General features: G+C 40.2%; 1 protein-coding gene across 4 annotated transcripts in view; it reads right to left on the reverse strand.

Moving 5' to 3' along the window:
* Positions 1–225: 225 nt before the first annotated feature.
* Positions 226–23,308, reverse strand: part of SPG11 (SPG11 vesicle trafficking associated, spatacsin) — a 102,406-nt gene continuing 79,323 nt past the window's right edge. For all 4 annotated transcript variants that reach the window (XM_045822682.1, XM_045822686.1, XM_045822684.1 and 1 more), the window contains 13 exons: positions 17,632–17,794; positions 15,600–15,814; positions 14,370–15,123; positions 9,110–9,249; positions 8,067–8,265; positions 7,540–7,677; positions 5,426–5,559; positions 4,620–4,727; positions 3,050–3,218; positions 2,513–2,601; positions 2,157–2,312; positions 1,319–1,470; positions 226–844 (listed from right to left, as the gene is read on the reverse strand). In XM_045822682.1, the coding sequence (XP_045678638.1) occupies positions 664–844; positions 1,319–1,470; positions 2,157–2,312; positions 2,513–2,601; positions 3,050–3,218; positions 4,620–4,727; positions 5,426–5,559; positions 7,540–7,677; positions 8,067–8,265; positions 9,110–9,249; positions 14,370–15,123; positions 15,600–15,814; positions 17,632–17,794 (2,598 nt within the window). In that variant the 3' untranslated portion in view covers positions 226–663. The remainder of the gene's footprint in view (positions 845–1,318; positions 1,471–2,156; positions 2,313–2,512; positions 2,602–3,049; positions 3,219–4,619; positions 4,728–5,425; positions 5,560–7,539; positions 7,678–8,066; positions 8,266–9,109; positions 9,250–14,369; positions 15,124–15,599; positions 15,815–17,631; positions 17,795–23,308) is intronic.

Genomic DNA, 23,308 nt, shown 5'->3' on the forward strand with positions numbered 1-23,308 from the left:
CACAGGCTCAAAAGTAGGGACAGAAGAAAAATACTTTCAGTTTCTCTCATGAAGAGGAGGCTCAATCAAAGCTCTGTAGACTACTAAGTGGAAGACAGGACCATCCAAATGATTTGAGGAATTAATAGAAAGCAGTGACTACACAGCAATAATTAAGAGCAAATAACGATAATTTTAAGGCAGACAAGGGCTAAGATTTTCTTAGCAGTTAATAATGACATGCACTGAATTTAAAATCTATTTTATTATAGAGATCAGTTTCTAACTAATGGAAATGTATATCTGTTCCTTAACTGTGTAAATAATATTAAATTCCTTTGAAACTGGAATCTGCAGGCACAGGTATTCTTTAATCAATATTGTATCATGTCCTAAAGTAAAAGCTATCCTGAGGAAGATGAAACTTTTGATCTTATCACTAATATCTATATAAAATGGTACAGAGGAACAGTCACTTTTAAAACAGGAATTTCCTTGTGGAAACTCATTCTTTATCCAGTGTTCACAACAGACTGACTGGTATGATCAGTTCTGGGGTTTTATAACTTGGACAACAAAGATCCCCAATGTGTTATTCTACTGTGATCACAAACATGTCAGTATCTCATTTCAGGACAAGACAACAGGCACCGATGTAACCTTGCTCATGTCATCAGAATCCATCTAACCTGCTAGCATGTCCTTTAGACAGCAACCTGTCTGAGGGTCCTTCAGAAGCATATTTACAACATCATAAAATTTATGTTCATATGCCAGCTTGTAATACAGGTAGACATCTTCACAACATGTGAGTAACTTCTTCAGGTTTTTCACAGCCATCTCAGTAGGCTGGCGTTGTTTAACTCTGGACAAACATAAGAACATACAGGTTAAGATAATGCAGCTTGAGCGAGGACTGTCAGCTCTGACACTGACTACCTACAGAGGAGAAGGTGTGGTGCTAGACAGAGTCTGGGAAATTATCTAAAACTAACTAGCATTAGGGGGCATTTGGTAAACACTGAAATTATTTTATTAAAAATATATCTTTATGCTTACCTTAATTAGAGTAAGTTTAGTACACCAAAGGGGACCTCTGATGTTTAGAATTTTTGGTGCCTCAGGCTAGCTGAGCAGCTGTACTCCCATCTTAAGTACAGAGTACCATAAAGTGTTTTCATTCATCTGTTTGCATAAATGTGTTAAAAAATCTCTCCTTTCTGGGCATTCCTGACATCTCTCTGTCATCTCAAGCAGAGGGGTGGCTACAGGCATGTTATACTTAGCCATAAAATTCTTAACCATGCCTTAACCAAAGTAGAGGCATTTTAATACTTACTTTTCAGAAATCTCTTCAAATATACTGGTTCTTAGTAACCTTTGCTGCTTAAATTCTTCCAAGTAATTAAAGTCTCCTTTAAGAATCACTTGTTGGTATAGAATTTCAGCCCAATCGGGAACAAAGTCATAGGCCTCAGCCACAATAGAAGCCTTAAAAGGATGGAAGGAATGGCACCATTAAAGCCTTTTTAATGTAAAATTGAAGGCAGATTATTGTAGAAAACTTAACACTGTACACTCATACAGTGAATGTGATCATTATCAATCATATTAAAAGGCTCTGTTTATATCAGAATCGGTGGAAAGTTTGGTGTTAGTTTGACATTTCCCTTCCCTTAAACCCCCAAACACTGACCAGTGGATTAATAAAACTTTTAAAGAACATTTTCATACTAAACTGTATAAGGAACAGTGAAAAGTCTGATTCTCTGAAACCATCCCTCCTCATTAAGGGACTAGAACCAGGCTCCTGGGAGCCCTTGACTCCCTGTGTTAACCTGGGTGCACTATCTGTAAAATGCTGGGGCTGAGAGAGATGCTTGCAGGATCACTAGCAGTGATATTTCTCTGAACCTCAACCGTCTGAGGGGAGAAGCTATTTGTCTCTCTGCTGGCCTAACAAAGTCTCTTAACCATTCCCCACCCTTTGTCCAAACAAGCTAGCAAGAAATACTACCATAGAAAGGCAGTTTGTCACGCAGCTCAGTCAGGAGAACTGAACAGTCCTGGTTCTGTCACTAGCTCTGAGACCTTAGGCAAGTCACTCAATCTCTGAGTCCCATTAGATAGACAGCGGGAGAGTATGCTGGCAGTGCTGGCTAGGTTTTTCTTCTCACCTGGTAGAACCGAGATAGGGACATGATGCAGTCCATCAGCCTATGGCGGCCCAGGTTGATAAGCATGGTGTTCTGGCCAGTGTTCAGAAAATGAATCTGCAGTGTTAGCAACCTGGTGAGCCGGTGACAGTGCAGGGCCTGTCTCACACAGGAGTCCTGAGGGACAGGGTGGAGGGAGGCACAGGTAAAGACTCTGTTGCCATCATCTCCCTCTGAACCCTCCAGAAACTGAACTCTCCCCTCTGCCCCCAGTTGGCCCTTGGCTTTCTTCCCCTTCACTTGAAAGAGCCCAGGGACAAAATTCGTGAAGAAAGCAAGCCCCAAAACCAGTCTGGTGTAAGACTCCCCTTGGTTACCTTGGCATAGCTCTCTGCTGCATCCAGCATCAGAGTCAGGGCCTTCAGCAGCAGCTGCTTCAGCTGGTGCCCATCCTTGAGGTTGTCTTCTGCAGAGGAGTAAAGGAAACGTGTGGGTGTGTCTGACTCCCAAGGCTGGCTGCTCACTCCACTCAGTGATCACAAGCTGGACAGGAAGTATCCCAGCTCGTGTTCACAGGGAGGGGGAGATGTGTCACTCAGGTAAAGGGTACTGGGCCAGGAATACAGGCAATCTGGAGTAGGATTCAGTGACCCATCTAGTTCATTTCTTTCTGGAATATCAAGGCAGGCTTACATGGTATCAACATACACATTGGTTCCTGACAGATGACACCTGGATACATGAGCTACAAGACCAACAGATGTTTTCCAAGTCCCCTTCCACCTCCTGTCTGCCCAGTTGGGGCCCCAGTGAGTGGCTGCTAGATGCTGAGGTGGGTATTAGTCAATCTCGTGGGCTCTTGCCTTAAGTCCCAAGAACCTTCCCTGTGGGTGTGTGCTGTGATCTCTGCTCACCCCAAGGCTGAGACTCAATCAGTTTCAGTTGGATGCAGGCAGCTGCCTCATGGTTCTCCCCGATCTCCCTGCACATGCTGAAGCACAGGGCAATCATGTTGTGCTTCTCACTGTCCCCAGGGCGGCAGCGTTTGATGTAGTCCAGTAGGGCTGTCTTCAGGGTACCACTCTGCCCAGAAAAAAAGGGAATACCAAGGTCTCAAACAGCGACGGCAAGGCAGGCAGGACTGCCTGAGTCCCTTGGTTCTGAAAGTCCCTTAAACACTCCCCAAAAAAGGAAAAAGACAAAAATGAATATAAAACTTTACACTATCCTGACTATAAGGAAACAAGTGCATCCACTTTGCTGGTGGCAGTTTGAATGGTAAAACCTGTCAGAAGGAAGAAGCCTTAAAAATGCACACATATTCTAACAATTATAACAGGAACATTTAATGGCAAACAATTAGAAATAATCCAGATGTCCAAAATAAAGGCTAAGAAAATACCATGTAGCCATTAAAACCGATACTGATTTAGGGAATATTCATGACATGGTTATTAAGTGAGAGAGGCAGACTATTTCATATTCAGACAGTATGATAAATGTTTTGCTAAAAATATTAAATTTGTATGTATATATGTTTGTGGGTATGTGTGCATAGCAAGGGCCTACACCAAAGTGTTAGCAGCGGCTGTCTCCAGATGGTAGATAGACACAGGGTTTTTTTCTGTGTTCTGTTTTCTAAGTGTCTTAATATTGAGCATGCATTACTTTTGTAATAAAAAAGTTATTAAAAGGATATTTAAATGCAGAAACAAAAATGCCTCAAAAACCATTTAAATACCCCCTCGGGGATCTTAAGGCAGGACTTGCCCCTCTCCTATGACTGGAGTGGTCTGTCCTAAAAGGAGCCCAGCATCAAGGAGTTTTTCTGCTTGGCCGTGCCCAAGTTCCCAGAAGCCAAAAGTATACTATGGTTTTTAAATCTTCAGAGGTGAAATGGGCCGAAGCAATGAAGCATCAGTTAAATGAATGACTTGAAAATGAGTGACATGCTTGCTGTCACATAAGCATGCTGAGGACATAAGCCCAAGCCCAGGGGCCCGGCAAGTCAGGGCTTTGCTTCCCAGCCTCCTTCCTGGTTGTCATAAACAGCTCCACAGAGTTCCAGGCCCAGGCCTTGGCATTCACTTCCTAACAGCTCAGCAACACTCTTTTTTCATGGTCCACTGAAAATTAGCCCTTAGACACGGCCTCTGAGCTGGTCAGCTCATTTCTGTGTGGCTCTCAGGAGAGTTTCTTGCCCCTGTCAGAGCAGTCACTGGGATAGTAGAGGCAGGCGACAGCTGAAGTGGACACGTACAAACTTATTTTCTTCACTATTTAGCATCTGTTAGAATAATCGCTACGTGGTCTGAATGTAACCTTAAGCTACTGGTTACAGTATATGTCCTAGGGAGGCCTTTAATTCCCTCCCTCCATATACCAGGGGTCTTAACTCTGACTGGAATTATTCTTGAGAAAGTCTGAGACTCCTGAAAGTCAGCAGTACATGTCATCCTGGAGCTCAAAATACTGTACACCTACCGGATCCAGCTTCTTCCGCATCAGCACTTCGAAGTAGTGTTTTTTATGCAGCAATTCAAATATGTATGTCATCTCATTGTATCTTCCAATGCCAGTGAGGAGACGTACCTGGAAAAGGAGAAGGCAGCTTCCATCAGCTTCCCTTAGAGTTCTGAGCCAGACCACTACCCTCATCAAGGTTGCTTGCAGATACCAAGCTCCTGGGGCAGAAGGGGTAATGTCTAGGCTGCCATGCTAAGCTCCCTGTCCTGTGTGCCCAAGAAGAGGCCACTTCTGTGGCATTCAAAAATGCTAGTCATTGAGATACTACTTGCTGTTCCCACTTCTGTTGTCTCTAGAAGTGACTATCAAGTGTTGAAGTGCCACCCTCCTGGCCAGGCATTCTTCCCCTTCCCACTACTGCTTACTGCAGTGCCCAACAGCTTGCTCAGCCACTTGGGTCACTTTCAAGCCTACAGTATACAGGAGGCTTGAGTTGCCAGCTCATTTCAAATTAGAGATAAGAGGTAGGTCTGAACCTTGTGTTTTGGGAAGATACAGCTGTCTTGGCCCCCCAGAAAGGCAAACTGCTCTGACAAGGAGGATGACAGCCCTGGAGTATAGTGTAAGGATCCTTTCGATTTCTCCTTTGGAGCAATCTGATTCTGACAGAACTCAGTCTGGAGCTACCCAGCCAGTTACCGAGTAGGCAGTGACACCCAGAGGGCAAATTCCCTAAGACTACATCAACTCTGAGCTGGTCCCAGCCTATCTGCTCTCTCAAAGGTTTCTTCAGGGTGGAAGGTAGGCATGAGGGGTTTACTTACCACCAGCCCATACTCCTCATTGGGGGCCAAATGGTCATCTGTGAGCAGCCGGGCAGCCTGCAGCACTCGGATGATGCCCTCCATGTGGCATGTCAGCGTGAAGCAATGATGGGCCAGAATCAGCAGCTCTGTGGCTGGTTAGGTGGGATACTGGTAAGATGGGGCTGTGAACCTGGCCACACACTGTCTAGTTTTGTGCCAGGCGGAGGGTGAAGGGGACTACTACAGATGGGCTGTCTGGAGAAGGCACTCTCACCACTCCTCTGAGGTCCCTGACCTCACCAGCTCCAGCTCTGGGACAGTCCTCCAACAGTATCTACATTCCCTCAGTGACAGCCCAGTCTCTGCTCAAAGACAATTGTGTAGTGACTACATAGTGACTGCTTGAGGCCTTACACATGACAACAAGGAATCCTTGATTTCTAATGATGGAGAAACACTCTGGAGACAAACTGATGGAGTCCATGCCAACCAGAATCCAAGGGCATTCTCTGTATCTCAGTGAAAAGTCTTAGGGACCAATCAAGTGCCATGTGATGTTCTGCACTTCTAACGGCTTTCTAGATTAATGAAAAACCTGAATACATACAAATGTAAAACTCTTACATATAATCACTGTAAGCATGATTAAAAGGCAAACTGGGAAAGATATTTACAATGTTGAAGATAGAAAAAAGGTTCCCATGCTATGCCTCCTGGGCCTTGGTACCTGTGGAGCCCTCCCCAAACCTATGGCTGCTGAGCAACCTTGACTACTAGTCCATCTGGCCTTGGTTTGGACATTTCCTCCAGAAACTTTTCTTGACCAGCAATCTGGCTCTTCCTGTGTGCCACACCCGTAGTCTGGAGGCTCCAGAGATTGCTGATATACTTGTTCACCATAACCCTGATTTTTAGAGTACCTGGCACATGGTTGGTACCCTATAAATACTGTTGAACCAGACTGAGAAGAGAGACAGAAAGGTACTTTTAAAATAAAACTCTTCAACCTTTTAAAATATCCATTTATTTGTTCACTAAACATCCATAAAATGCCTTTTTTTTTTTGAGTCTATCAAATTTGCAAAGTGGAATGAGTTCCAAGAAATGCTACTCTCATACTCTGCTTAAATGGGAATAAGAAGTGATTTGTTTTTGGAGTAAAATTTGACTATATATATAAAGCTTTAAAAATGAGCATGCTCTTAAATCAGTGTATCTTAGGGAAATAATCATGGATGTGCACGTACAGGGTTCAGCAGAGGTAACGCCTGCTTGAGTGTGGTTGGTAGGGTAATAATATGGGTGTAATAACTTGTAGTTTTAATTTGAACATTTCACCTGAAATGTCATATAGCGTGCTTAAATGTGATATGTTACAGAATTACATGCTTATGATTTTGTAATCAAAAGGGGTGTTATTTTTTAATATAAAATTATTTGCTGGACCCTGTAGATTTGCCTATAAGGAGGTTCTAAAACAGAAAATTGGAAACAATCTAAAGGCCCTACAATAGCACATACAATTTTCAATTGCAGATAAGAGAAATACTGTGTAACTATTAAAGGTGATATAGGAGAATATTCAATGTCATGGAAACATGATAATGATAACATTCATTAAGTATTATAAACTAGGTACAGTATAATGCCAATTTGAAAAAATAAAACCCTACAGATTTGCATAGAAAAAGATCAGAGGGGCACATACTACTTAATGCCTGTAATGAACTAGACAGTGGAGAAAGTGAGTGGGTTTTTAAATCATACAGACCAAGTTCAAATACCAGTTTTGTCATTTATTAGTTAAATCGATCAACTTTTCAAAGTGTCAGTGTTCTTCTAAAATGGGGACAATAATATCCACTTTGCAAGGCAATTTAAGAGTAAAATAAAATAAATACACCAAATGTTAAAAGGTTACTTTTTGTGTGTGATTTTAAATTTTGGGTTGCTTTCCCATATGTATTTCTTAAACTTTCTTCAATAAACTTACAGCTTTATAAACTGTGCTGGGGGGTAGGGATCCACAGCAGGAAGAAGGACCAAATTCAATTTTGGAAAGACTAACTCTGGAAGATTTCTTGGAGATCTGCTTGGGCCCCAAACATGTAAGAAAATGGCCAAAAACTTACTGCAAGACAGTTCCCCATGGGGAACGGAGGAAATCTTTTCCAACAACTTCATGCCTACCAAGGTGCGGTCCTGACACAAAGCGGTCAGCTGAAGAAATGCCTGGCTTTCCTCTGCTGGAGTGACCATCTGCTTATGTCCTGTACAGAAAGATGTGGAGAAAGGGTGTTACCCTCAGACAGTTGAGAGAGAGACTAGGAAATAGCTTCATGCTGCCCAGACCTGGGCACCAGTAAATAATGCTGAAGGAGTTCCCAGTGCAGCCCTCCTCTGGGCCTAGTGGTCATCTTACAGAACAGAAGTTCATTAGCTCAGAGAAAGTCACAGCTACTCTAAGAATCATCATAGAACAATAAAAGAACAAAAGCCAACAACAACAAAGTAAAGGCAATGTGCTCTCTAAAGAGTGCAGCCTGGCGACTTGAGAGAGCAGCATGCAGGATGTATGTGAACATAACTCCCAAATCCTTGACACGGGGTACTTGTGAAAGTTGTCTGAAAGGCTGGGAAGGCCTGGAGGGTGGGGTACCTGTTCCCTCTGACTGGGACAGCAGCTCCCGGGTCACCTCTTCAGCCACGAGCTCAGCCACCCGATCTGGCTCAAGGCCCTGGGTGCTGATGAAGGCTTGGGCTCTCTTGCATCGATCAGGCCGTTGAGAGGCCAAGATTGTGCGGAGCATGGCCTCCCCATCTTGGGTGGCGACATCTGTGTAGGAACAGCCCAATTCCTGAGAGGAAGGCAAAGTCAGTCAAAGCTATTGTTAGGAGGCAGGGAAAAGCTAGCCCTTTCTTAATTCTGATGTGGACTGACTCCATGGCTCACCCTGAGCAGGAATCTTAGAAGAGGCAAGCACTGTATTCTATCTTTTTCTGTCACTTCACTTAGGGAAGGAAAGACTTGTTTTCAGGAAGCATCAGGTGACTTATCTCATGTTGAACATTGAGCTATTCAAATGTATGTTATAAAACATGAGAAAGTTGAATAAAAGGCAAGAGCCCCTGCCATGTTCCCACGGTAGCAGCAAAACCCTCACTTTCCAAAGAAGTCTCTGAACCTTATCCAAGGCAAAGGGCTTTAGTGCTCTACTTTATTTCTCTCGTGCTCTTCCACTTTACGTACAGGCTGCTGTTTTTCTCCTTCAGTCAGCACAAAGCCACAAACAGTTCCTGGCTGCTCTAGCTCCTGTCTTTAGGGTCATGAAATTCCATTTTATTTTATTTTAAAACTTATTTTGGGCTCTTCCCTCATATGGAAAGGTCCAAACAATTCTGAAGCAAAACCTAAGATATTAGGGTTAGAAGGGACCCTCGTGGTCAAATCATTTATAGATCCAGAACTAGGGGCCTAGAGAAGTGAAATGTCTTGCCCTAACTTCTGGTTGGCTTGGCCTGGCATCCTCCCCACCATCCCCGAGGGATGGATTTACCAGGGCCAACATCCTGACAAGAGCCCAATGCCCAAGGGCATGATTATCATCTAATGGGAGGACTTGGCAATGTCCAAAATCCACCGCCAGCTTCCCTCCCTTTCAGGGGGAGCTTAAAATGAAGGTGTTACCCTTTGGCACCTACCTTGGAAAGTTCATACAGGCAGAGGACCCGCCGGCAGTAGTTTTTTCCATGGAGGCATCTGCTTGTCAGAATTTCGAGATTAGTTACCACTTCATCACTGGGGGGCAGCATCACAAATGACTGACTATCCAAACTTGAAGCTGGAAGCAAATACAGATTGAAGGGGGGTGGTGACATCTAAGCCTCTTCCCAGTTCACTCTGGCTCCACCTCTCTGCCCACAGCTTCCTGCACTGCACCCTCATGAGTCCCCCTGGGTCTGGGACCACTTCTGACAGGGCCCATACCCCACTTAAACTTCTTCCATTGCCTTTTTCCAGGAAATTCCAGGCTGAAATATTTCAAAGGTCTCATGGGCTACAAAAGACTCAAAGCCACCTGACCAATACTCTAGCGAGTATCATCAAAGCTGACGGCTAGACTCTCCTCCACACCTCCTCCTCCTCTCAGTTTCCCCTTACATCAAATAAGTCACCAGGTCCCGCTGCCTGTATCTCCAAAACATCTCTCCAATCACTACCTTACTTCCAGCCTTCATCGACCTGCATCTAAGAGGTTGTTACTATTTCCTGCTGTTGGCCTCCCCTCGCCCTATGGGGCAATGGGTCAATCTTCCACGTATTCAGCAGGATCTTTCTAAAATTCAAATCACACAAAAAATCATCTGGATGAAGGGAATAGTAAAATTAAAATATACTCCTGATCTAAAAAAAATTCTTACTCTGAAATAGAAGAAAACTTTCTTAATTTGATCAAGTGTTTTTATTAGAAAAAAATAGTTACATAACACTTTCTAATAACAAAAACAAAATCGAAAAATCTAAATCTGTATCAATAAAGCATTGTGTTATTTAAAGGAATTTAGTGAGGGTAGTGTTGAATGGGTAAATGACTTCACTTTTTACATTCTAGACTTCTGTATTGTGCTGTTTGTTACACTAAGTGTGTAATACAATACTTTTACATTTAAGATATTATCCACTAAAAAATACACATTAAAGATGAAAGTAAAAAGCAACCCAGACCATGTTATCCCCCTGCTTAAAACCCTCCGGTGGGGGTTCCAGTTCCAGGCGAGGTGGAGTACAGTCACTCCACCCTGTCTCCCTCACGGAACCCCACATAAAGCCTGGCCACTGCAGACAGTGCTACGTGTGGACTCTGAAATGAAAACAGTGGCAGGTGGGTCAAAGATGACCAGAACTGCCATTGTCCTTCACCCCTAGTAACCTCCAGCCTGAGTGCAGTGCCACCTAAAACCCAGAACCAAGCACTAAGGATCACAGAGCGAGCGTGCTCCCCAGGAAAAGTCCTCTAGTATGGGCTCAAGGAGTGGAAATGGGAACTCCTACTGCTCATTCTCTCTCATCTCAGCTCCTAAGCAACCCCTTGCCCTTAGTGGTAGAGGCTGAAGCAGCAGCTGGCAAGAGCCAAAACACAGAGGGGAATCTTCTTTTCAGATCAGAAGAGATCTGGTCCCAAGGGGGTGGAGTGAACCTACTATTCCTTTTTGCATTAGCCTCCCGTAAGTTGGTCCTGAATGCAGGCAATCAGGGAAGTGCATGACAGAATGGGATGACCAAACCTCCAGCTTCTGGCCCAGAGGACTGAAAAGGAAAGCCACAAGAAGCCAAAAGTACATGGGAGGGAGATTCAGGAAAGCAACACAAAGGTGTTTACAAACACTAGGGCTCACTCTTGGGCTTTGATGCATGAACCTGATCCTAACCAGCATATCAAAGATTCTGAGAACTGAATTAACAGATAAACCACTACTCAGGTTGCAGAATGACCTCAGGATGACACACACAAAGATGGATCTGAATAGTAATACAAAGGATTTGAAAACTGAACTGAGTTAGCCCACAGAAAGTGGGTCAGAACTTGTAGCCTAAACCTAACCAGGTCAATTGCCTGCTATAAAATATCAACATTCTTCATAAGATTTAAATTAGACTCAGTGTCTCATAACATACTCTTCAAAATGTCTAGATGCAACATAAACCTACTCAACATACAAAAATAGAGAAAAATCTCAACTCATGAAAAAAGATGATCAACAGATGATACTCAGTACTAAAATGACACAAATGTTGAAATTGTCTGATAAAGACTTGAAAGCAGCTATTACACAAATGTTCCAACAAGCAATTATGAATGCTCTTGAGACCATCAGAAAGACAGAAAGCTTCAGCAAAGAAATAGAAGGTGTAAAGAATAATAAAATGAAAATTTGAGAACTGAACAATAAATGATATTTAAAAATCACAGAAATAAAAAAAACTCAATAGCAGAATGATAATGCCAGGAAAAAGAGTCAGTGAAATTGAAGATAGATGAACAGAAATTATCCAATCTAAACAACAGAGAGAAAAGAGGACCGGAAAAAAAATGAACAAAGTCTCAGGAATTTGAGACACTAACAGAAGTTCCAAGATTCATGTCCTAAAAGGACAGGAGTAAGTGTATCGTGCTGAAAATGTATTTGAAAAAATGTCTGAAAACAACCAAAATTTGGTGGAATACACGAACCTACAGTTCAAGAAGCTCAGTGAACCCCAAATAGGATAAATACTAAGAAATATATACCCAGTCACATTATCAACTAATTGCTAAAGACTAAAGACAAAAAATAATCTTGCAAACAACCAGAGAAAAATGCATTATCTACTTGAACAACAATTAAAAATAATTTAAAAAAGCATAATCTATATGGGAAAAATATAATTTAAATGATTGCAGATTATTCATCAGATACATGGAGGTCAAAAGAAAGTGGTACTACATTTTTAAGTGCTTAAAAAAAGGTGAATGTGTATATATATATATACACTATTTATTATTTATTATGCTTATATATAATATATAGTATTTATTTATATTTATTATTTAAATATATATATTTTAAAGATTTCATTTATTATTTTTAGAGGGGAAAGGAGAAAGAGAGGGAAAGAAACATCAATGTGTAGTTGCCTCTTACATGCTGCCTACTAGGGACCTGGCCTGCAATCCAGGCATGTACCCTGACTGGGAATTGAACAAGCAATCCTTTGGTTCACAGGTCCACACTCAATCCACTAAGCCACACCAGCCAGGGAAAAAATAATGAATTTTTTATACCCAGCAAAAACTATCTCTCAGAAATAAAGGCAAAATAAACATTCTTTTTTTTTTGTTTGGTTTTATCCTCACCTGAGGACATGCTTACTGATTTTTAAAGAGAAGGAGAGAAAAATTGATATGAGAGAAAAACATCAATCGGTTGCCTCTCATATGCACCCCAACCAGGGTCCAAACCCACAACCTAGGCATGTGCCCTGACCAGGAATCGAACCTGTGACCATTCAGTTTGGAGGATGTTGCTCCAACCAAGCCACATTGGACAGGGCGAGATATACTTAGATGAAGAAAAAGTAATAAAGAAAAATGAAGAGAATCTGTTGCTCACAGACAACTCTAAAAGAACTACTAAAAGAAGCCTTCAGACCTGGCCAGATGGCTCAGCTGGTTGGAGCTTTATCCTATACACCAAAAGCTTATGGGTTCGATCCCTGGTTGGGATGCATATGAGAGGTAACCGATGGATGTTTCTCTCTCTCTCTCCATCTCTCTCTTTCTCTGTTCCTTCCCCTCTCTCTAAAATCAACAAATGTAACCTCAGGTGTAGATTAAAAAAGAGAGAGAGAGAAGCCCTTCAGATAGAAGGAAAAAGAAATATCAGAAATGAGGGGAAAGCAATAAAAGTTGTAAATATCTGAGCAAATATAATAAATTATTTTCCCCTTGTATTTTTAAAAACATATTTTTTGGTTGAAAACAAAATTTATAGCATTATTTGGTGGGGTTTACAATGCATGTGGATGTAATAAGACAACTAGGATGTAAAGGGAGAGAAGTGAATGATCTACATGTGGTAAAGTTTTTGCATTCCAGTAGGAAATAAAATACTGACTTTAAGTAGACTGAAATGTTAATAACATAGAATGTGTAATCTCTAAAGCAAACAATTTAAAAAACTATGTGAAGATATACAGTCAAAGTCACAATAAACTAAAATGGAAGACTAAAAATGTTCAATAACCTAAAAGGCAGGAAAAGAAGGTTTCCTTAAAAACCACAAACTACAAAAATTCACCCAAGACAAAAAAAGATAAACGTGATTAGTCATACAAACTATGAGAGAAATTAAATTCATAATTTAAAATCTTCCAAAATAGAAATTTTTCCATTCAGATTGTTACTGGTAAATTCTAATGAACATTTAAAGAAGAAATAATGTCATTTCCACACAATGTTTTCCAGAAAACAGATGACTGCTTCCAACTAATGAAACCAGCATTACCCTGATTAACAATGATACTCAGTATAAAATAAAAGGTACAGACTAATATTCCTCATGAACACAAATGCAAAAATTCTCTAACAGCAAACTGATTCCAGTAATATATAAAAAGAATAATGTCCCAAGATCAAGTGGGGTTCTTCCTGGGAATGCAAAGCTGGTTGAATATTAAAAAATCAATTAAATTTATAGTCTAAAGAAAAAACACATGATCACATCAATGAATCCAGAAAAAAAACAAGACAAAAATCAACAGTGATTGATTCCAAACCCTCTGCAAACTAGGAATAGAAGGGACCATCTTCAACATAACAAAGCATATCTTCAAAACACCTACAGCTAATATCATACCGAAAAATGAAAGACTGAATGATTTTTCCCTAATATCAGTAACAAAACAAGGATGTCCACTCTGACCACTTCTATGCAACATCATACTGAAAGTTCTAGCCAGGGCAATAAAGGAAGAAAAAAACAAAAGGCACATAGATTGGAAAGGAAAAAATAACACTGTCTATTCATGACATGATTTTCTCTGTAGAAAATCCCAAGGAATCTACAAGTAAATCCCCAGCTGATAAGTGAGTTTAGCAAGGATACAAGATTAACATAAAAGCCAACCATATTTCTACATACAATGTACAATTGGAACCATGAGGACTATTTGTATAGAATACATTTTAATGAACTAGTTACAAGTCAGAAAGATTCCCTCTAATTTTGATACACAGCTAGTTAAAAGACAAGGTAGTTCTATTTCATCGACTAGTCAATTGCCTAGTTTATGGATTGCCTGGAAAAGAGTTGCTATCCTCTTAACTTAGTGTAAATATTATGTCAAAGGGACCATTTTCTTCCTGGAAAGAGTGCCAACACACTGTTTAGGACTTAGGGCAGTTTGATCTCCTTTACTTACTGCTTGGGGCTTTCCTTAGAGGAATGTTAGGTTCTTTTTCTTCCTCCAGCAGTTCAGCACTTTGTAGGAGAGCATGGATCTCTGTATGTAGGTCATCCACACTAGCTTCTCCTGAAGCCAGCGCTCTGCAGTGCAATACCAAGGCAACATCTTGGTTATAGAAACGAAAATACCGGCATACTCTACTTGCTTCATGCACACAGCCATCATCCAATAGGCGCCCAATCAAAAAGTTTAGTGACTCCTGCTCTTTCCAATCTAGTCTGTTCTCACAAGTCTCTTTAGATGGAAGACCATTAAGCTCTAAGTATTTTGATGTGTTCAGAGCAGCCAGCTTAGAGAATGAAAACTCACTGGCTAAGCCATCAAAAGGAAGTTCACCACTAGTTGAGATCTGTTGAGAAAATCTGGGCTCTATTTCCTCCTGGTTTCCTCTGAGGGTGTGCTGGGTGATACGGCAGAGCCAGATCTGCTTCTCCAGCTCCTCCAGCTTCTCCACAGGCACTAGGTCCTCCTGAGCAAGCCAGTGTCCTGCCAGGGTGAGCAGCAGATGGCATTCTTCAGTATTGCTCTGTCCCTCCTCATTTGGGTACTCACATGCCACAAGGGCCTGGGCTGAGAAAAAGGAAGAGGCTGCTTTGCTTGAAATGGAATTTTTCTTAAAATTCTCATGGCATTTTTTCCAGAAGTCAATTCTTGCTTGTTTCAGGGACCACTGGTCAATGTGTTTTAAGGTCTGCATTTCTTGTGTTATCTGTAAAATTTAATGATGTGAATCTTAGCCTTTCCTAGATAAGGAAGTATCATAAAAGCTACTGCTCTCTAATTATACCACACTTTTTAAAACCAAGTCAGAAGACATGGGACATGGCTACAGATGATCCTGGGTATTTTATCTGGAAAGTTAAGGCATAAAAAACAATTCTAAATGTATCTAATTGAATAGGGTTCAAAGATAGCCACCTATATTTAACTCTGTTCAAAGGAATATAGTTGTAGATTATCCTGTAAGCTAACCTTACATTTAAAACATACATTCTTCAATAATGGGAATCCCATGCTCATCCATTTCTGAAACTAATGTGTGTGAAAAGTAAAAAAAAAAAAAGAAAGAAAGAAAGAAAAGAAAAGAAAACTCATCTCCTATAAATCACATAGCTCATTTGAGTCTTTGTTTAATGCTGGTTCAAAAAGCTAAGATTTTAAGTAACTTAAAAGACTTAATGTTACCTCTTCAATAACCAAGTTGTCCACAGGTAACTCAGCTAATTCTGCTACCCTTCTAGCCGAAGCAAACTGTCCATTTGTCTCCAGTTTTTCCAAAATAAATCTACATTCATGCTGAAAATTCTCAAGGCTATAACTGGTAATAATTGCATGATTAATAGTTACGGATGTATCCTTCAAAATTTGGCTTAGGACACACAGCTTCTTTATATCTGGACCTGTGACAAAGAGAAGAGGATATAAACACTTTATCAATAAAATGCCACTATGTCATTTTAAGAGTAACTATCAGGAGGGAAATACATAAATTTAACATAATAATGTGGTTAAAGGAAAAACAAAAATGTCTTTTTTTTACTCTGGTTGAAGAGCACAAGAAGCCATAGGCAGCTCCTTTATAGAAGAACTATTAGAGGTTGGCACATGGACTCAATTCATGTATCTGGTTTTAAACACAGGTCAGAGGTTGGTAGTCTACTGTGTAGCGGCCACTCAGTCAATCTTGAAAACATTTGGCCATTCATTCAAGTTAGTCACATTTCTTTCTGGATTTTTCTCCTACCTTGAACAAATTTGTTTTTATGACTGTTCACTCATTCATTCAATGGGGTGTCATGTGGATTAAGACACAGAATTTATAGGGCAGTTGAAACTGAAGCTGGCCAACAGCCAAAGCTGTATGTAATGTGGCACATTGTACTTGGAATGGAGCATCACTTGCTTCTCTGGTTACCTATCTACTTAACCTGGTGAGACCCAGTTGAGCTCCTCCTGATGTCCCTGAGGAATTCTTACCATCAGTAACCTGGGGAATTCTCTGCCAACAGCTTATGTGGCTAGGTTTGCTCCCACTCCCAAAAAGTTTGTGAGAAGACTTATGTGTGCCCTACCATAAAGGAAGAGTCTAAAAACATTCCATAACAGCCTGCTCCCAATGTCACCTGCTGGGCTGCGGTCTGATTTCGGTAGTTCTAGTGACATTGCGACATCCTGCACAATAACCACCAGCGTGAGCATGCTAAGTTCCTTTGCTGGCATCATATAAAAAAATAGGTTTTAAAAAATATTTCTTTTCTCCAAGCACATATGTGGTACACACACACAAATATTCTATAATATAATTTAATTTGATTACACGAATAAAAGCATTATAGTAATGTTAACAATCTAGACAATCCTTGTGATTTTTCAAAGATAGAGTAACTCTGACAAGAAAACAGGAAATTCATTTCTGAAAGAAAAACTTACTAAAGATCAATGAAAACACTGATATATTAAGAGGATCTACTTTGGTCTACATAGTTATCTTCTGCACCCTGCATGTACATGTAGGAAACAGCCCTCTTTTCTTCCAGTCATCGGCCTCACAGCCTACAACAATGGCACTGTGCCCAGCCGCCCAGCATCCTCTGTGTTCTGTGCAAACGTGAGCTCTCCAGCTGAACATGTGTGAGTTTAAATGTAGTGAAATAACCCTAGTAGTGAAAATGTCAGAATCTAGTGTTACAGAATAATATTATCATTCAACAAACACTTGAAATTATCAAACAGGTAGAAAAGAGGGTAAGGCAATATTGGTTTCATTCAATAAACAACAAGCTTAGAGACTGCCACTGTCTGGAAACACCTGCAAAAAATAAGCACAATTTGTCTCTGAAACCCTCAGAATGAATTAGACGTTCCTGAAACAAGTCTGTGACCCTGAGCAGTGATGACATGTTTAGGTTACTTGACAGAGAAAATAATGACAGTGACAGGCTAATGAAGAAGCTAGCCAGAAGGTAAACACAGCTATTTGACAGCTACTTAGAATGAGTAGATAGTTCTACTGTCTATGTGATACGCTGTTGTGCTATGCTTTGAATGCTTTACCCATGGCGGAAGTTTCACAACCTCATCTTCAAACCCTGTTACAGACCATAAATGTAATGTTCTATGTCATAAGCATTTTAATTTCCTAAATGCCCTTCTAAAATATGTCAAGATTAAGAAAGCTAACTTCTTAACAGCAACCTAAATGTAAGGTTTGTCTTACCATCAGAGAAGAGATGCTCTATTGCAACAAACAGCTGTAAAAGCTTCCCCAGCTCATACTGGGTCCTACACTGCTGCAGCATAAGCTTCAGAAGAAAACACACCTGCTCCTTCAGCCATGGAACGGGGATGGCAGCGTGGACCTTTATGGCTGCTGTTTCAAGCTATAAAAAAAAGAAGAGGGTCAGGGAAAGTGCTTTCACAGGAACAGCAAATCAAAACCTCTGAATGTGGGAATATGTAAGAAAACCAACGTGCTATCAAAAGCCACTTCCTATCACAAAAGGGGATGCTTCTTCAAGTCCTTTCGACAGCAGGAATCTGTAGTGTGTGGCTCAGAAGAGTGGCAAAAATAAGCCCTCCTTGGCAGATGTGTAGTTTGTCTCTTTGTGAGCCATCTCTGTGTAGAGACCTGTGTATGAAAGTCAAAGATGGGAAAGAGACCTAAGACTACTTTGGGGTGAACTGATGCAAATACCCCCAGTTACTGACTACCCTACAGCCCTGTGAGTTGCTGTGAATTAACCAGACATATTTCACTGAAGAGCTACTTCAGAGGGTATAGGCCTGCTCTTGAGCCCAGGAGATTTGAAATTCACATATGAAGGAAGACCTCTTAGACTTGCTTAACACTGCCGAGCTGATTCTACTAGTTAGCTTGTAGTTTATAATATTGCTGGAGAAGGATCTCAATTAAAAAGCCCGCATTTATGTCGTTTCAATGAAATGCTAAAAATAGTAATTGGAAAATAACCCCAAGTAGCAGGCCTCATTAGTTTGAATCAGACCATGATTGCTTAGTCTTTATTTACTGGTTGACCTATCTTTGTTGCTCTAAAAAGAGGGACTGCAGCAGGCAGATGATGGAGCTGGTTAAAGGAAAAAATATATGGAAATAAAGGACCGAGACAAGAATGGAGAAGCTGCATTGTCTCTCTGCAGGAGGATGGAGCAGGAGCAGTCAGGCAAGAAGACTAAGAAACCTGGGAAGATCCAACATGAAACTCTAACTATTAAGCTCAACTTAATTAAAGTTAAAAACTTCTGCTCTAAAAAAGACATCAAGAGAATTGGAAGACAATCCACAGACTGGCAGAAAATATTGCAAAAGACATATCTGAAAAAGGACTCTTATCCAAAATATGTAAAGAACTCTTTAAACAATATGAAAACAAAAAACCCTATTAAAACATGGGTCAAAGACCTTAATAGGTACCTCACCAAAGAAAATATCCAGAAGGCAAATAAGCATATGAAAAGATGCTCAACATCATGCATTCTCAGGGTAATGCATATTAAAACAGCAAGACCCCTAGCTGGTGTGGCTCAGTTGGTTGGAGCACTGTCCCCCAACTGAAAGGCTACAGATTTGATTCCTAGTCAGGGCACATGCCTAGGTTGCAGGTTTGATCAAAGGTCTGGGTACCTATGATCCCCAGTCTGGGTGCATATGGGAGGCAATCAGTGTTTCTCTCTCTCCCTTCCTCTCTGTCTAAAGTCAATGGAGAAATGTCCTCAGGTGAGGATAAAAAACAAAAACAAAACAAAACAACAATGATATATCACAGCATACCTATTAGAATGGCCAAATCTGGAACACCATCGATATCCAAGGCTGGCAAGAACAAGGAGATGCAGGAAGTCTCATTAATTGCAGATGGAAATGCAAAATTGTACAGCCTCTTTGGAAGACAGTTTGGTGGCTTCTTATGAAACAAAACCAACTCTTATACCATATGATCCAGCAATCATGCTCCTTTGTATTTACCCAAAGGAGTTGAAAACTTATGTCTACACAAAATCCTGCATGTTTGTGAAAACTTGGAAGCAACCTGGATGTCTTTCAGTAGGTGAATAGATAGGCTGTGGTACATCCAGAAAGTGTAACATTATTTATCATTAAAAAGAAAGACATGGAGAAAACTTAAGTGTATATGACTAAGAGAAAGAAGCCAATTTGAAAAGTCTACAATTTATATGATTCCAATTATAGCACATTCTGTTAAAGGCAAAACTATGGAGACAGTAAAAATATCAGTGGTTGCCAGGGGTTGGGGACAAGGAGAGATGAATAGGTGGAACACACAGGATTTCTAGGGTATTAAAAATACTCCATATGATAGTATAATGATGGAGACATGTCATTATACACTTGTCCAAATGTATACCCAAAGAATGCACAACACCAAGAGTGAATCGCTATGGACTCTGGGTGATTATGATGTGTCAAATGGAGGTTCATCTTGGTAACAAATGGACCATTCTGGTTAGTGATACTGATAATGGGGGTACAAAACAAATTTTGTGATTGCCTATCAATTTTGTTGTGAACTAAAACTGCTCTAACAAGTAATTCCTTAAAAATGGGGAGGGGGGAAGATGGCAGAATAGAAAGCATAGGGAATCCCTTTCCACATCTATATAACGATTACACTGGCAGAATCTGTCCAATGCAACTATTTTCAAACTCTGGAGTCTGTTGTGACTTGCAACTTACAGTAGAAGACTTGGGAGATAAACTGCAATAATTATGGTCAATTTCAGTCCTTAGCATAGTAGCACCTACCCATTCCTCAACCCCAGTCACTTGGTTAGCAGCTGTACATCTGTTCTTGAAGCAGTTGCACACAGCTTGTAGGAATGTGTGGATGGGGTGTAGGAGAAGACCCAGTCTTCCAAATACAGATCTGTACTCTGATCGCTGATTGCTGCTTCTAATCACAAAGGTGCAAAGAGGTGAGCAGCCATTTTTGTTTCACCTCGCCAACTGCTGTGAGCCCCACCCCCTCCAGCTTAAATGACTTCCAAGGGATTTAAAGGGCTGGTACCCTTTTTCTTCCCCCTTCACTCTTTGTTTTTTCTCCTTTCAGAACCCAACATTAAAAACTAAGACAGCCCTGGTTGGTGTGGCTCGGTGGATTGAGTGCCAGCCTGCGAACCAAAAGGTTGCCAGTTCAATTCCTAGTCAGGGCACATGCCTGGGTTGTGGGTCAGGTACCCAGTAGGGGGAGCTTGAGAGGCAACCACACATTGATGTTTCTCTCTCTCTCTTCCTCTCTCTCTAAAAATAAATAAATAAAATCTTAAAACAAAAGAAAGTATATTTTTAAGAGAGAGAGAAAAGGAATAGGAAAGTATAGCCCATTCAAAAGGAAAAAAAAATAAATCAATCAACAGAAATTGTCTCCAAAAAGGACCTTATGGCACATATAGTATATAAAACTTCAAAACAAATATTTTAAAGATGCTCAAAGAACTAAGGAAGATTTGGAAAAAGCCAAGAAAATTATTTGTGAACAAAATGAAAATATCAATAAAGAGAAAACCTACAAAGAAACAAAAAAGAAATTCTGGGGCTAAAAGTACAATAACTAAAATGAAAAATTTACTAGAGGAATTCAAAGGCAGATTTTGGCAGGCAGAATTAAAAATGGCTAACTTAAGATAGGATGATGGAAATTATTGAGTCAAAGGAAGAGAAAAAATAAAGAGAAACTAAGGGCACATGGGATATCATCAAGAGGACCAAATATATATTATGGGAGTCACAGAAGAAGCGAGAAAAGGGTAGAGAAAATATTTGATGAAATAATGGCTGAAAACTTCCCAAATTTGATGAAAGACATGAATATAAACATTTGAGAAGTTTAATAAATCCTGTTTAAGATGAACTCAAAGACACCCACCGAGATACATTATACTCAAACTTTCAAAAGACAAAGACAGAATCTTGAAAGAAATCAGAAATGACTAATCACATATAATGGATCCTCAATAAGATTATCAGATTTCCCCAGACAATTTAGAGGCCAGAAGACAATGGGCGAACACATTTAGCTGTTCAAAGGGAAAAAAACCTGTCAATCAAGAACCCTACATCCAGCAAAACTGTTCTTCAAAAGTGAGGGAGGCCCTGACTGGTGTGGCTCAGGGGTTTAGGAGATACCCCACAAAGCACAAGGTCACCAGTTCTACAGGTCAGATTATGTGCCCAGGTTGCAGGCCAGGTCCCCCATGGGGGGCATGCGAGAGGCAATTGATTGATATTTCTCTCACACATCGATGTTTCTCTTTCACTTCCCCTCTCCCTCCCCCTTCCCCTCTCTCTAAAAATAAATGCATAAAATCTTTTTAAAGTATATTTTACTGATTATGCTGTTACAGTTGTCCCACTTTTGTTTCCCTTTGCCCCCCTCCACCCAGGATCCCCCTTCCCTCCAGCAATCCCCATTCTTAATTCGTGTTCATGGGTCATTTGTGTAAGTTCTTTGGCATCTCCTTCTCCTATATCATTCTTAACAACTCCCCATCTATTTTATTTCTACCAACTATGCTTCTTGATCCTTGCACCATTTTCCCCTTTCTCCCCCTTCCCTCTCCCAGCTGATAACCCTCCAAATGATCCCCATACCTATGACTGTGTTCCTGTTTTGGTTGTTTTCTCAGTTTGTTTTTGTTTTTATTTTTTAGATTTAGTGTTGACAGTTGTGGGTTTGTTGTCATTTTAATATTTACAGATTAAAGACATAAAAAAATGAAATCCCATGTTCCTAGATTGGATAATAATGTCTAAATGCCAATATTATCCAAAACAATAGAGATTCAGAACAATCCCTATTAAAATCCCAATGTTTTCACAGAAATAGAAAAACCCATTCTATCATATAGAATTTCAAGGGACCCCAAAGAACCAAAACAATCTTGGAAAAGAACAAAACTCACACTTATTTACTAAAACTTACTACAAAGCTACAGTAATCAAAATTGTGTGGTACTGAAATAAAAATAGACATGTAGACCAGTGGAATACAATAGAAAGCCCAGAAATAAATCCTTGCACATATGATCAAATGATTTTTGACATGGGTGCCAAAATAGTTCAATAAGGAAAGTACATTCTTTTCAACAAATGGTGCTGGAAAAACAATATCCACATGCAAAAAATAAAGTTGGACGCTTACCTAACAAAATATACAAAAATAAACTCTAAATGGACAAAATATCTAAATCTGAGATCTAAAACAATACGATTAGCCCTGGCTGGTGTAGCTCAGTGGATTGAGCACAGGCTGCTAACCAAAGGGTTGCCAGTTCGATTCCCAGTCAGGGCACATGCCTGGGTTGCAGGTCAGGTCCCCAGTGGGGGCCATGTGAGAGGCAACCACACATTGATGTTTCCCTCCCTCTCTTCCTCCCTCCCTTCCTTCCTCCTCTCTAAAAATAAATAATAAAACCTTTTAAAAATTATTTAAAAAATAAAACAATACAATTAAAAGAAAACATAGGATAAAAGCTTTACAACAGTGGATTTGGCAATGATTTCTTAAAAATGACACCAAAGGTACAGATAACAAAAGAAAAATATACAAATTGGACTTCATGAAAATTTAATAATTTTGTGTATAAGAGACACTATCAAAAGAATAAAAAGGCAACTCACACAATGGGAAAAAATATTTGCAAATTATGTATCTGGTATGGGATTAATAGCTAGACTATGAGAGAATGCCTAAAACTCAACAACAGAAAAAACAAACAACCCAATTCAAAAATGGGTAAAGGACTTGAATAGACATTTCTCCAAAGAAGATATTCAAATGGTCAATAAGCATATGAAAAGATGCTCAACATCACTAATCATTAAGGAAATGCAAATCAAAACTACAATGAGATACAAT

This window comes from Phyllostomus hastatus, unplaced genomic scaffold, assembly GCF_019186645.2.
Source record: "Phyllostomus hastatus isolate PE091 unplaced genomic scaffold, TTU_PhHast_1.1 phas_scaffold_501, whole genome shotgun sequence".
NCBI lineage: Eukaryota > Metazoa > Chordata > Mammalia > Chiroptera > Phyllostomidae > Phyllostomus > Phyllostomus hastatus.